The following is a 14,883-nucleotide window of genomic DNA, read 5'->3' as shown; positions in this document are numbered from 1 at the left end:
TTTTTTTTGGGGGGGGGGGGGGGGGGGTCTTCATCTTTAAAGACTTCAAAATCAGGGGGTTCTAAGGTCTGACACTCAGTCATTTCCTACATACCCTTTCCATAGTTGGCTCCATTGCTTCCACAAGTTCTCCAGTCAAAGTTGTTTATGCAGATATCTTCCAGGCGGGCACCCTTGGTTCCATGGAACAGGAGCCTTTCGTTTACTTCCTTCTTTCCAGCTTCCTTCTTCATTTGCTCCTTTTTCCTAACAGAAAAAGGCAGTATGGGAGAGCATGAGCCATGGAAGAAAACTGAGAAAGGGTTTAAAAAATAATTAAAAGTACGTGATGTACATGTAAATATCAGCTGGATGAGATTTCCTGTCTGCTTTCTCCTCCCTCAGCTTGGAAGATGAGACAGACTAGCAGTATGATGAAAAATTGCAAGATGAATGATCTACAAATACCAGTGCCCAGCAATTCTAGATCAATTCATTGACAAAAGCCAGAATTAAGCAAGCATTGACACTACTACAGTCCCCACAGCTTTTGCTCCTGTGCAGGGTCATACTAGTTCTGCTTCAATGTCTCCTGTCCCTTCCCACATACACACACAAACGCTGCAGAGCGGACGTTGTACTAACCCCAGAGCCTCCATGCTTCAGCAGTAAATAAAGCCTAGAGGCAGCTTGTTCTTTGCTCCTCCAGCAGACTGAAACTGCCTTGCACATGGGGCCAATCATCCTGCAGGAGGACAAGGCTGTGCTGAGACAAGCTTTCAGCATGCACCTGACATTCCCTGTATCAGCCCTTCCATCATAACCCTCCACCACCCTGAGCTCCTGCCCGTGCAATTCTGCTGAGGAGACAAGAACCAGAAAGAGATAAACTGACCCTCCCTTCACCACTGAAGACCTTATTAATTTAAGGCCAGCATCAGATGGCGAGCTATGAGCAGTACCAAAAGAGGAATCACAATGGGAGACTTAACTAGTATCTCCCATCACTACTGCACAGCATCATGACCTTCCACAGATTTTCAGAAGCTGCTGAAGTGGACAACAAAGTAACGTTCTTCAGGAAGTTATCAGCTACAAAGTTAACAGACCAAGGTAGAGGGGAGAATACTTCCAACTTGAAAACTGCCTTAGTGAAGTGATAAGAACAATGGACTACAATTCGTTGATAGAGAACTTCATAACTATGTCGAACTCTGCCTGGTTAGTTTAAATGTCTCATCAGAGGAGGATTAAAAGTACATAAAATTACATGTTTTCAGGTGCCTAAGTTTTGCTAGATAGAAGTGTTTTATTGAATTACTAGCCAATAACTTCCTGGGTTCAATTACTTCACAGGTCAAAGTACTTATTTGAGAAGTATTTTTCATCTTCATTACCATTGAGAATGGTAATGAAATGGTCCTAGAATACTTGTATTATGTATCCGTGCTTTTGTTTTAAACTAGACAACTGTTCTATGCAACAACTTAATCTGCTACTAAATGCACTTGAACGTGGTCACTGTCCCTGCTGCCAGCTCCAATCTGCAGGTATGTGTCTTGGCACAAGTACCAAGAGTTTGAGATCACTGATGCAGATGTTGAAAACCAGAAAAGAGCTTTGGAAAACAGAGATCATAATCTTAAAGCGTAAGGATGCACCATTCTCACTGAACACTGACTTCATTAAGAAGAGGTACTCAAACTCTTGAAGAAGCCTTAAAAAAATCTGACTGGAAAAAAAGGGGCCTAAGCACCCTTACCCTTGCCCACTTCTTTTTTCACACAGAGTCACACAGAAGGGTGATGCCGTCTGGCCCAACCCCTGCTCCAGCAGGGCCACCCAGAACAGGCTGCCCAGGACCACGTCCTGGTGGTTTTTGAAGATCTGCAAGGAGGATCTGGAAGATAGTTTCCTGGCGCAGCTGGTTAGTGAGCCTACCAGGGGAGGTGCCCCGCCAGACCTTCTGTTCACAAACAGTGAAGGACTGGAGGGAGATGTGGTGATCGGGAGCTATCTTGGGCAGAGTGACCACAAAAAGGTAGAGTTCTCTATTCTTGGCAAAGTCAGGAGGGGGATCAGTAAAACTGCTGTCTTGGACTTCCGGAGGGCAGACTTTGAGCTGTTCAGGACACTGGTTGGCAGAGTCCTTTGGGAGGCAGTTCTGAAGGGCAGAGGAGTCCAGGAAGGCTGGGCACTCTTCAAGAAGGAAATCTTAATGGCTCAGGAGCAGTCTGTCCCCACATCCCCAAAGACAAGCCGGCGCGGAAGAAGACCGGCCTGGCTGAACAGAGAGCTGTGGCTACACCTTAGGGAAAAAAAAGAGGGTTTATGACCTTTGGAAAAGAGGGCAGGCCACTCAGGAGGACTATAAGGATGTTGCAAGGCTGTGCAGGGACAAAATTAGAAAGGCCAAAGCTCATCTGGAGCTCAATCTGGCTACTGCTGTTAAGGATAACAGAAAATGTTTTTATAAATACATAAACACGTATTATGGATGCAGGGGGAGACTTAGTGACAAGAGATGAGGAAAAGGCTGAGGTGCTTAATGCCTTCTTTGTCAGTCTTTAGCAGCAAGACCAGTTGTTCTCTGGATATCCAGTACCCTGAGCTGGTGGAAGGGGATGGGGAGCAGAATGTGGCCCTCATAATCCACGAGGAAATGGTTGGAGACCTGCTACAGCACTTGGATGTATGCAAGTCGATGGGGCCAGATGGGATCCACCCGAGGGTACTGAGAGAACTGGTAGAAGAGCTGACCAAGCCACTTCCCATGATTTATCAGCAGTCCTGGCTATCAGGGGAGGTCCCCATGGACTGGTGCCTAGCAAACGTGACGCACATCTACAAGAAGGGCCGGAGGGTAGACCCGGGGAACTATAGGCCTGTTAGTGTGACTTCAGTGCCAGGGAAGCTCATGGAGCAGATTATCTTGAATGTCATCACGTGGCACTTGCAGGGCAACCAGGCGATCAGGCCCAGTCAGCATGAGTTTATGAGAGGCAGGTCCTGCTTGACGAACCTGATCTCCTTCTACGACAAAGTGACATGCTCAGTGGATGAGGGAAAGGCTGTGGATGTGGTCTACCTTGACTGCAGTAAGGCCTTGGACACCGTTTCCCACAGCATTCTCCTCAAGAAACTGGCTGCTCTTGGCTTGGACTGGCGTACGCTTTGTTGGGTTAAAAACTGGCTGGGTAGCCAGACCCAAAGAGTCGTCGTGAATGGAGTTAAATCCAGTTGGAGGCCGGTCACTAGTGGCGTCCCCCAGGGCTCAGTACTGGGGCCAGTTCTCTTCAATATCTTTATTGATGATCTGGATGAGTGGATCGAGTGCACCCTCAGTAAGTTTGCAGACAACAAGTTAGGTGCATGTGTCGATCTGCTCGAGGGTAGGAAGGCTTTGCAGGAGGATCTGCATAGGCTGGACCGATGGGCTGAGGCCAACTGTATGAAGTTCAACAAGGCCAAGTGCCGGGTCCTGCACCTGGGGCACAACAACTCCAAGCAGCGCTACAGGCTGGGAGATGAGTGGTTAGAAAGCTGCCTGGCAGAGAAGGACCTGGGAGTATTGGTTGATAGTCGGCTGAATATGAGCCAGCACTGTGCTCAGGTGGCCAAGAAGGCCAACAGCATCCTGGCTTGTGTAAGAAGCAGTGTGGCCAGCAGGGCTAGGGAAGTGATTGTCCTCCTGTACTCGGCTCTGGTGAGGCTGCACCTTGAGTAGTGTTTAGTTTTGGGCCCCTCGCTACAAGAAGGACATGGAGGTGCTTGAATGTGTCCAGAGAAGGGCAACAAAGCTGGTGAGGGTTCTGGAGAACAAGTCTTCCGAGGAGCGGCTGAGGGAGCTGGGCTTGTTCAGCCTGGAGAAGAGGAGGCTCAGGGGCGACCTTATCGCACTCTACAGGTACCTTAAAGGAGGCTGTAGCGAGGTGGGGATTGGTCTGTTCTCCCACGTGCCTGGTGACGAGGGGGAATGGGCTAAAGTTGCGCCAGGGGAGGTTTAGATTGGATGTTAGGAAGAACTTCTTTACTGAAAGGGTTGTTAGGCACTAGAATGGGCTGCCCAGGGAAGTGGTTGAGTCCCTGGAGGTCTTTAGAAGACATTTATATGTAGAACTTAGTGATCTGGTTTAGTGGAGGACTTGTTAGTGTTAGGTCAGAGGTTGGACTATGTGATCTTGGAGGTCTCTTCCAACCTAGATGATTCTGTGTTTCTGAGGAGACTCCACAACTTCTCTGGGCAACCTGTGCCAGTGCTCCGTCACCCACAGAGCACAGAGGGGTTCCTGATGTTCAGAGGGAACCTCCTGTCTGCCAGTTTGTTCCCACTGCCTCTTTGGCACAAACAAGTGTTTTTAACAAGTACTTTGTATACTATAATGGATAAACATTTGTAACAGACAGAATGCACGTGCAACAGGCAGTTTCTGTTCAACCCCTCTGACAATATACAATTCCATGCCACTGTCAATATCCTCATCACAGTTTTGTGTCATTCATGTCTTTCTGTCACCCCCTCCTTCACCTTCGAAGGAGTCATGCAAACGGAAGCTCTCCCTAGGAATATGGCTTTCTCTGGTCCATCTTAGACTGATAGCACTTAGTCACTTAATTTCACTCCTCAGTCTGCCCCTAAGAAGGAAATACCAGTCAAGTTAAAGCACAGGTGGCAACCTCTTTCACTTCCCAGGAAGTAGATTTAGGACAGCAGTTCTTGCAGACCCCCTGCCCTTAAGGATGACAAAACAAATACTAACCACTGAAATACTTTCCAGAGTGATGGATTCTGAATCCTTTGTACTCTAACGATGTTGTAGGTTTTCATAGTCTGCTCAAACTGCTTCTTTATTTCTTTGTATTCAGAGGATATGTTACTGATCTCCACTGCCTATAAAATATAAACCAAAGCAGAAGGCATGAGGCTTCAGTTAGCTCATAACACAGAGAAGCCTGATTACGGCAGACAAACATTCAGAATGGCCCTCAAACTATACGTAAGGAAGTTGATTTAATGATTTAAATTGTTGTGAATAATTAGGACAAACAATAAATATGTAAATCAGTATGTCACTCCTGCTCTGCAAGGACACCTCACCTCTCTTCAGGAAGGACACTGAAAGTGAGGAAGAGGTCAATTAAATTTTTGTCATCTCCAAGTAAGAGTTGACACTGGTAGCTATAAATCCCAATGAAAGAGTAATCTCAAAAAGCAAACTTGACTGATAATTTCAGATAATATTAGTTTTATGAACAAAGTTGATTAAGAACAAAAGTATTAGATAACAATTATCATTTGTAACACACATGCAGTCTCCAAGCATCAAACCTCCTTAACTTTCCAAAGCTAAAACTTGGAAAGTTGCATTTAAATATAGATTTAAGGAAAAAAAAAAAAGCTACATTTCTAAACATGAGAGCAATTAAGATTCTAATAGGAATGTTACACTAAATACCCACGTAAACAAATACATTTCTTCCTTTCCTAAAGAAAACAAAGTCTATTAATCCACATTTTGTGTTTAAAAATCCGTGAAGAAATGCACATTTTTCCCAGAGAAAAGTTAATGTAAAACAATTTAAACATGATTTGTGCTCTTCTGCTTACATCGTGAATAATTTTCCCAATTTTCTCTAATCTTCTAGAATGGGCACTTATATTCTGTAAACTAGAATGAAAATGCCTAATGCTGGCAGACTGATGTCATGCAGTAAGACATTTTACTTTATTCATGCAGTAACGCTTTTCACTTTACTGCTGCCGAAGTCAACTGAGGAATCAAGAGGACTTAAAGTGAGAGACCCAGCAACCCACCTATCGAAGGCGTGTTTTAAGAAGGAAAGCTGTGGTCATTCAGGGAGGTAATATGAAATCAATACTTCAGCCTATCAGTTGAAAGCTGCACATTTTAGAAGGATAAATTTGTAGAGGAGATAAAACAGGGATTAAATTTTACAGGTGCATATAGATAAAGGAGTGTTTTTCTAGATATCATGTCTAACCCATGCATTAAATACTTAATGAAGAAGAGGCTTATTTTATGAGAGTCTTATAAGGATCAAGAATAAAGTCAGCTGCACAAGGAAGAATTACTTCTTTGTATTTATTAAAAAGTTTTTACACAGTTGAAGAACTTTTCCCATGCCCTAATACAAGAATATTTTGCAAAGCCTCTTCACAATGCAACACAAAACAATTTGGACCAGCTAGTATTTATTATCTGCATGCTTTCTGACACCACAGCTCACTGTCACCTACAAGATGAAAATTATGTCAACATATTGTAGTACTACATCCTTTATTGATACATAAACGATTCTTACTTGGACTATAAAATACGCTTTTGCTATGTTCAATCTTTTGCTAAGGAAGTGTAAACTTTCTAGGTACAACAGAATGTCAGCTACATGGTACAATGCCTAAAACTGTAAGATGGGTACTTCAATTATTTTATGATGTGATGGCTTCCAATCAACGAAGACAGTTCTACTTTGCATAAACTCTCTTTTGGGATAGTCTTTATTTCCCCAAAGATGCAACCCCTACTAACAAAGGGTAACACCACCTTGCTGTTGCAGGTTGGTGCTTAGTAATAACAAAACTTCTTTAGCTCTTTTCGTCTTCAGACTTAAAAAGGAAAATCCTAGCAAGGACAACCATTTGCTAACCCATTATGACACATCAGCTTCCGTCCTTGATACAGCACAGTAGTCTTCAGCACACCAGTCTTCAGCACACATTGTCAGGATTCTGAAACATAGCTGCCACATGAAGACTAATCCACTGACACAAAAACATACCACCTTCATCACACACATTTCTCAGTTCTACATTAAAGATACAATTCAAAACCCAACATGAAGTCCCAGAGAAAATATCAATTCCTTTTTCGCCTTTAAAAGGTTTATCAGCTACTAACTTTGTCTGTTAAACAGCAAAGAGATTCACACCAATTTTCCAATTGGTGTTTGTTACCAACATCTAACATGCTTTTCATATACTCTACTTTCTATAGCACTATGACTAAATGATTTACAGATTAAGACACTGCAACACTCAAAGAACAAGCAATGTTACCAAAACAGAGCTGCTCTTCTTAAGCAAGAAAGACTCTCTCCCTATCTCATAGGTGTTCCTTTTTATAACGGGTCACTTCCAGTGCAGCAAGGTTTGCCAGAATTATTTATCAGTATCTGAAGAGAAGGGAATTCATCAGGTCATAATTGTCAGATGTTACGATGGTCACCACATGCATGCAGAATCCCAGCCAGTCCCAATATTACCTACTGCAAAAAACATGCTTAGGGCCACACAGAATTATTTAATCTAGCCCAGGTTTTCATTTTTAGTACCAAAACGTACTGTGGGCTCTGTCATTTTTTAGGTACAGAATTAACGTTTCCTTTCATATGAAAGGCATTTAGTTTGTAAATTAAGAGACAGTTTTCTTAGGTCCCAACTCAACAAGCAAACTGAGCTCTAGAAAACAAGATGATCTTTAATTTCACACATCCGCAAAAGTTCCACCAGAGATACCATGGATCTGCATGTCACATTCCAAAGCCTCTCACACACACTTCAGTGACTCCAGAAACATCAAAATGAATGGACTCAACTGAAATTTTCAGACTGAAACTTTCAGAGTAAATAAGGGAAGCACTAAGTGCATACAACTCATAGACCTAACAGGAACTGAGCTACCTGTCTTCCCGTCATTCTTTTGAAAAAAATCAAGCCTACGTTGAAAATCAAGCTTTATTCAGATAAGCTGCTAAAAAGCCAAGGGAAGAGCCAATGAGCTGTCTTTGTTATTGTGACAGAGCTCAGAGTATCACAGGTCCAGTTCTTCAAAAGGTCTGGCTGCTAGGTTCCCACACAAACTCTTACTAGTTCAACCATCAGGTGCTAGACACCTGAAACTTTTACAGTCTGAAAAAATTAGTGGTTTTGTTGTTGTTTGCCTGTTTGTTTTTCTACTAATTGTGAAAAACAACGATGTGAAGGGAGTTAATGTACCAAGCAATTAACTTAAACTTTACCTATTGATTTTTTTAGCAGAACTGTATTTAGATGAATTTGCTATACACACACACAGACAGATACTAGTATTACATTCAGTAAGGCACAATCCAACAGAAGGTAGTCAGTGTAAAATTAAACATTCAGGACAAAGCAGAGTAACAGAAACCAGCCCATGGAAGCTAAGAGACATGATAATTCTGGTTCTCATGCCTTTCCCAATGTATTAACACTAGGGAAAATCAAGTACAAGGAGTGAGAATAGCAATGGAGCTCTATGTCAATTGAAAATAGCCAGAAGGAATTCTCAGTCTGAAAATGTATTACTTCTGTCCTGCCCTTAGCTATCAGTATGTCTGTGCCAATACAATTTGATCAATATCACACAAGATTTTGTAACAGTCAATGAGTAAAACCTCTTGTGCTCAACATGATGCACTGTTCCTTAATCAGGGTCAAAAACAGTATATAAAAGGACAAATATAACACCGAGAAGCATTTTTTTAGTATACTGTAGGACTTCAACAGTCTGTGTTTCTCTTCCAGTAAGACTACTTTTTAATATCATTAGAGTGAGTAATTAAAACAAACAAACTAAAAAATAAGATACCTTGTATTTTGAGTCAGGCAAGGCAAATGAATCCCAGTGGGGAGGACAGGCTTGATTTGGAATAGACGAATCCCTCTGACTGCTAGCAAAGGGAAAGAAAGTGCGAAAGTGTTATCATTTCTAGTTCTGCTCTGACTATTCAATTTGGCAGCATCCCCTTTGGGCAATTCCTACATTTAAAAATAAACAAAATAAACCACAGAGAAATTGGGAAACAGACTCATTTTGTAAGCTGCCATTCAGTTGTCACAGTCCTCTTTCATGTGCCAATTTAAGACATGAATGTCCATCACCAATCCTGTGGATGTGGTACCTGGAGTAACATGTATCCCAGAAATGAGGCAATGCACCGAGCAGGCAGCTCATCATATAGCAAGTGGATATGTTTTCTTCTAGCAACAGCTGAATTCTTTGCACAACTACTATCTACACTGGCAGCAATTTTGCCTTATAAATACTTCTCAAATATGAAACAGCTTAAGGGCATCATTTACCTTTGCTTTATCTTCTGCACTTCTTCATAAGACACAAACTTTGGTCGCCTACAGACCCGTCTTCTAGTTTTAGAAGAAATGTTTGTCTGGGTCATTTCTAGAGGGAAAAAGAGAAAGGAAAATGAAAAAATGTAATGAATAAGTCTAGCAGATAGGGTCATTAATTAATGATAATCATTCATTAATGAAAAATGGCATATTCATTGTCAATGCTATCTGCTGAAGAATAGTTGCGCAAAGACTACGTAAGCTTCTTGTCCTTCCCTGTAACTCTTATTCAGCCTTTGCCTATCTTACTTGCTCCTATACGTCATTCGTGCTTTTCAAAAGTTGCTCCAGCAGCACAGAAGGGGAGATTACCTCACTTCAGGTTTACCATGACTTTATGTGAAGACTTCGATCTTTTGATTTCTGCTCCTATGTGAGTCTAGAGAGCATCAAGGAGTAAGGGGGAAGGGTACTTCTGTAAGGAATTTCCTCACTTCTGTCACCACCTCATTTCCAGTGAGTAAATCTGGTAACATTAGTAAAGGCATAGCCTTGAAAAGCTGGGATAGTTTGCAAATTAACCTCTGTAAAACCCTGCATAGTTGTAAATGAGAACCTTTAAAATGAGTACCTTTAAAATTGAGCTGGTAACCATACAAGCCAGCCTGGAAAGGTACGATGGCATCTGGATCTGCCAGATACAAATTCTCAAGTATGTCAGAAGATGGCGAGTTCACAACATCACCTTCTCCCTTTAAGAAAAAATCGAACAAACAAAAACACAAGAGAGAGAGAAGAGTAATGATTATACACAGTCAAGACTAAACCTTAGATAACTAGTTTGGGTAGAAGGAAAGAGGAAGCAATGAAAAGGATGAACAGGGATCCAGCCAGAACCGTTGTGGCCTATTGTGAGTACCAAACACTCCTAAATATGTGGACATACATAATACTGGACATACAAGTATCCCATATAAATCTCTGTAACAAATATAGTTCTCTAGTGTACAAACCAATGTAAAACATCAGAGTATGCTGACGGAGACACTTTCTATCTAAGCTGCTGATTGAAATCAAGGCCCAACTTTACCAGAGCCACTATATTTATCATCTTCCCCTACCTACCTTTCCCTGTCCCTGGATCAACTCTGTGTTCAGCCAAGAAAACCGTTTGTGCAGCTACACTGTGAACCAGGTAGGGAAAACTGATCTTCCTGAGAAGACGGAGAGATGCCTTATTTATTTATTTTCCTGCATTTCTCTGACCAGTGCCCCCTACTCCTGACCCTTGGTAATATGGTTATCATAACTAATGCCATTTTGTAGAGTAAGCAGCCATTATCTGTAAGTGAGCTGGTCATATATCAGCCCCCCTTTTCTCCCTCCTCACTAGCCTTGAAGGTCCTGGGGTGCCAGGCTGACTTCTTCCCTCCCTTCTGGTCTTGAAGGCTCTGGGCATCAGGCCAACTATTTTCCTCCCCGCCAGTCTCCGAGATCCCAGGCACTTGGCCAAACAGGATGTGGTGACCCTGTTACAGCCCAGGGAAGTGTAAGAGCACATGAAGCACTGCCTGTAAAGTCAAGCAGCTACAGGTCCTAAGTGGGACGTGGACTGGAGCTGCTGCTGGATGCCAAAACCCATGATTCCCCAGCAGCCAGGGATGCCTCCACCATGGTATGCTTCCTTCAAGGACCGAGTGACTCATAATCCAAGTATTCCAAGTGTAGATTGTGATTGTTATATTGCATGCCAAGTGTTAGGATTTGACCCTTTGGTGGAGTAGCTCTTCCCCCAAACTCAGCTGTGGTTCAAGATTAACTAACATTACATCATTCCTCTATTGTCAATGGGCAACAGGTGTAACAGGTGAGTACAAACAGGTGAGTACAAAACTCCTTGATCATGTTTCAAACCCTTATGGCCTGGATCATAGCTGAGTCTATGAAGTACCAGAAATGGACATTCTGGAAGATACCAGAATGTCAGAGTTGGTGGAAAATACCAGATTTTCCTTGTCTATCTCATAACCAGGACGTAAAAGTACTAAGAGTCAATCGTCTTGTGATCCTGTAAATACTGGTCATAAGCAAAGAGCCCCTTGAGCTCTTCAGGATAGCAGTGGGCTATGAACCAAAACTCCCCCTAAGCTGGCATGTCTCTCAGGGCAGACTCCTGCTGCATATGCTGCAAAAAGAGGAAAGTGAGTAATTCACCAAAGGCCAGACTTGTTGAGATTCAACGATCATCTGCTGAATACGCCGATGAAACAAAAGGGTAAGTAATTCACCAAAAAGAAAAATGTCCCTAAAGCATGCAACTAAGTTTAAGAAACCCCTGTACCTTGCAGTAAGTCTCATGTGAACCTTGCCATTCTCAAATCTTTAACTAAATCCCTAAATATCACAGAAACTAATTCTGTGGTTTACCATAAAATGTTAATAAAACCTAATTCCTGTTAAGTTCTAGCTTGTCCAAATTAATTTGTGACAGACCCAGCCTGCAGAGGGTTCAGATGCTTAGAATAAACACTAACTAACTGTAAGATATGCTGATTATAAAATACTGTGCTATGCTGATCATAAAACCTGGTGCTACATTAATTACAAAATTCTGCGGAATAATAAAGCTTCAATTATAACTACAACTTAGTAGCATCTTCATTCTGCCCAGGATCCCTAAAGAACCTGTCTGTCCCCATAGCATCAGATGGCAATTTTTCAGATAGATCACTCTCTCATTAAAGAGGATTTGCCCACCCAAGGAAAAAGGTGATGTTTGACTTGAGACAGCAATCCTTACATCTCTGAGGCAAAAGGGCAATGCTTAAAACAGGCAAGACTACTTCCTGAATAATTTTAAAAGGTAGATATCTCAGGGATAGTATGTAGAAGACATGGACAACTCCAAAAGGGAATCTGATGACAGAAACCAGCAAGCATCATCAAAAACAGTCAACGTAAGCTGAAAAAAAGGGTATTTTGTCTTCTTGCATTCACCATCAAGATCTTTGTCAAGAAAGCAGATTTGACAAATCATCCAGGTACAAGGAAAGATAATTGCTTGTACTGAATCTCACTGTAAGGAGAAGAGGCGTGTTCCTTCCCCTCCAGCCTGTCACCATTTTACCACATCTGTTAGGAATATCTGTAGCTTCCCTCCCTTATTTGATGCTAAAATTCAAGCACAAGTATTTACTTAATTAACCTCGTTTGTGTAAAAGGAAGTGGAGGGAAGAAGCTCCACACATTCCTTCAGGAGTGATTCAAAGCACAGGATGAGGAAGGTGTACAGGATGTTGACTTGCCTGTTCTCCATATTCAATCCACTGGCCTTGGTCATTCTGCCAATACCAAATCCACTTTGTAGTCAATACAAACATGGGTTGTGTGACAGATGATGGTGTAGAGAGGCGTCGAAGCAACGAAGAGGAGCAGGTCATTGTCTGGAAATTAATGTTCTTATCTGCTGTACTGTAAGGACAAATTCAGAGGTTTATTACAGTAAAAAGTACAGATTTTAATAATCTAATCCCCTGTTTAATCTGGTGCAATCTTCTTTAATATAATGTGACTGTCTGAACTTAATTAGGCCTGAAATAAGAGTATTTTCCACAGCATGCATGGCAGCTCTGAAAACTGCTTCCAACATTCAGAAGTGAGCTATGGCCTGTGAGAGAGCGAATATCATCTCAGTCACTAGCCATATTACATGCTGCCAGCTTCACAGACTTTCTGGGGCTACACACACAACAGGCAAAGATTTCTGCAGTAAACAAATGCACACAGCAATTTTTCTCAGTAGAAAAATGAAAGCTGGTAAGCACTTTACTGACTTTGCCAAAAACACCTGCAGCTTATCAGCTTTGTTCTTTTTCTGTGGTTACAAAGAACACAATCACAACTGTGAGTTTTACAAATCCCACTGCCTGGAGCTACATGGAATTTTACTCTTTGCAGTCTTGAAAAATTAACTTGAGGCGGCCTCATCTTGGGAATCTTGCTTGTGATTTGCACCACGCAGCAGCCTAGTCAAGCAGCAAATCAAAATAATTTTCTGGCTTAAAAGGCAAGAGCCAAAATGACAATGTCAATTTATCAAGGGCAAACTTGGGGTCCCCTACCAATCCAGCTGACTTACAGTGTGGATTTCAGAAAGGAGTTAAAGGAAAAATTAATGACCCTAGCATACATTGGGAAAGTGAGAGGAAAAAGGAGAGGGAAAGGGAGAGGGAAAGGGAGAGGGCATTTCATAATACAGACCAGCTCTGAACTACTGTTAAGAGACCTAACTTAGTTAGTAAAAATACGTTATGATTTATTACTTGAAATACTAACACTCTAAGCACTGAATTCCACTTTACTCTTATTACTCTGCAGAGTTTTAAATGCAAGATACTGACGTGTTATACTTTAGAAGATGAAAATGGGGTGATATTTCCATACAGTCACTTTTACTTTTCTCTTTAGAAAGGAAAAAAAAAACCCTCATCTTTGTACATTCCTCCCAGACTCTGAGGACTAATCAGACTAATCAGAAGTTATGGAAGTCAGACATCTCTAAGAAGAAATCAAGAGTTTTCCCTCATAGGCTCAACCACAGCACTTTAAGCAACCAGTCCAACTATGAATATACCTGTTCATTTTTGGGTCACAATAGGCCTTTTCAATTTCCTCCATCATGGAAAGGTCATTCCAGGTGAACCCATTAAATACTTGCCATCGATATGGCAAATGGTAATGAATCGATCTGCATTTGTCTGTAACGAGATCAGACTTAGTCAAGAGCTCTGCAATCACAGAAAGTAAAACAAGACAAGAAAAAAAAAAAAAGGAACAAACACTTTTTGCATTCTTTGGCTTTACCTCCTGGGCTTTGGTATGAACAATAAAGACAGACCACTGAAATTAGAAATGTGTTGAAACGATAGCGGTGTGTTTTTCTTTATTATTATCTAGAAAATCCTGCCAAATGTATTCAAAAAAAAAAACAAACACAACTGTCTCTTTGCTGGGACACGACTTTGGCAGCTGGGAAAGCAGAGCCACAGACAAGAAGTTAGTGTTTATATGTCACATCACCATGTTTCTCAGCTGTAAAGGGGCAAGTTTACAGGCACTCCAAAATAGTTGCTTCTCTTTCCCTCAGTCCCTTAGAGCTTCTGAGCTCATTAACAAGATGGACTGTTAAAGTGTTTTCTTTAGGCCCAGCCCAACGAATGAGGCAGCATAAAGGACTGCAATACTCCACAGGATATCCTGCAAGAGAGACTCTACATTCATCCTGGAACATGTAGCACACAGTCCTGCTAACAAGACTGTTAGACACCATTGGAATTGCTGCTTTGCTTCTCAGAACATGGGAAGCAACAACTTCAGCTGCCTTATATGTGGGACCTGTGTTACACAGAAAGGGGAAGACTTTTTTTAGGTCTGTGAGTTTGAGTTCAGACCTTAACGTCTCTGCATGAATGCATGCTGCTCTATACAGGCACAGTCTGACCTCCATACCTCCCTGTTAGGGTAGCTGATGCGCACTCCACATCTGAGTACGGACCAAACCTCTTATTCACAACTTTTGAACCAAACACCATATGGCTAAACACACTAACTCTCCAGTGGTTGGGTTTAGCTGTTTGGTGGTCACAGTATAGTCGCTTTGAGCCTGGGCACACCATTCACACCATGCAAGTCAAAAAGTTCATAACCTTCACCCTCAAGCCTGGTCTTAAAGAAGCAGAGAGAGTCTGAGAAACGTGATACCAGGCTGGGGTATCTGCTGCAGAGACAGGGCC

The 14,883-nt window shown here is 42.0% G+C and overlaps 1 protein-coding gene across 9 annotated transcripts in view; it reads right to left on the bottom strand.

Moving 5' to 3' along the window:
* LOC106029605 (protein mono-ADP-ribosyltransferase PARP12-like) overlaps positions 1–14,883 on the bottom strand; it is a 46,008-nt gene that overhangs the window by 2,629 nt on the left and 28,496 nt on the right. For 4 of the 9 annotated variants that reach the window (XM_066990307.1, XM_066990306.1, XM_066990308.1 and 1 more), the window contains 7 exons: positions 13,725–13,848; positions 12,393–12,562; positions 9,723–9,839; positions 9,104–9,200; positions 8,610–8,691; positions 4,740–4,870; positions 95–246 (listed from right to left, as the gene is read on the bottom strand). In XM_066990307.1, coding sequence (XP_066846408.1) covers positions 95–246; positions 4,740–4,870; positions 8,610–8,691; positions 9,104–9,200; positions 9,723–9,839; positions 12,393–12,562; positions 13,725–13,848 — 873 coding nt within the window. Of the gene's footprint in view, positions 1–94; positions 247–4,739; positions 4,871–6,069; positions 7,267–8,609; positions 8,692–9,103; positions 9,201–9,722; positions 9,840–12,392; positions 12,563–13,724; positions 13,849–14,883 lie in introns of those variants that run through there. The other 5 variants (XM_066990310.1, XM_066990314.1, XM_066990311.1 and 2 more) reach the window with 5 other exon arrangements.

The sequence above is a fragment of the Anser cygnoides genome, chromosome 1 (genome assembly GCF_040182565.1).
Source record: "Anser cygnoides isolate HZ-2024a breed goose chromosome 1, Taihu_goose_T2T_genome, whole genome shotgun sequence".
Lineage (NCBI taxonomy): Eukaryota > Metazoa > Chordata > Aves > Anseriformes > Anatidae > Anser > Anser cygnoides.
Note: the sequence above shows the minus strand (reverse complement) of the source record. Positions and strands in the feature narration are given on the sequence as shown.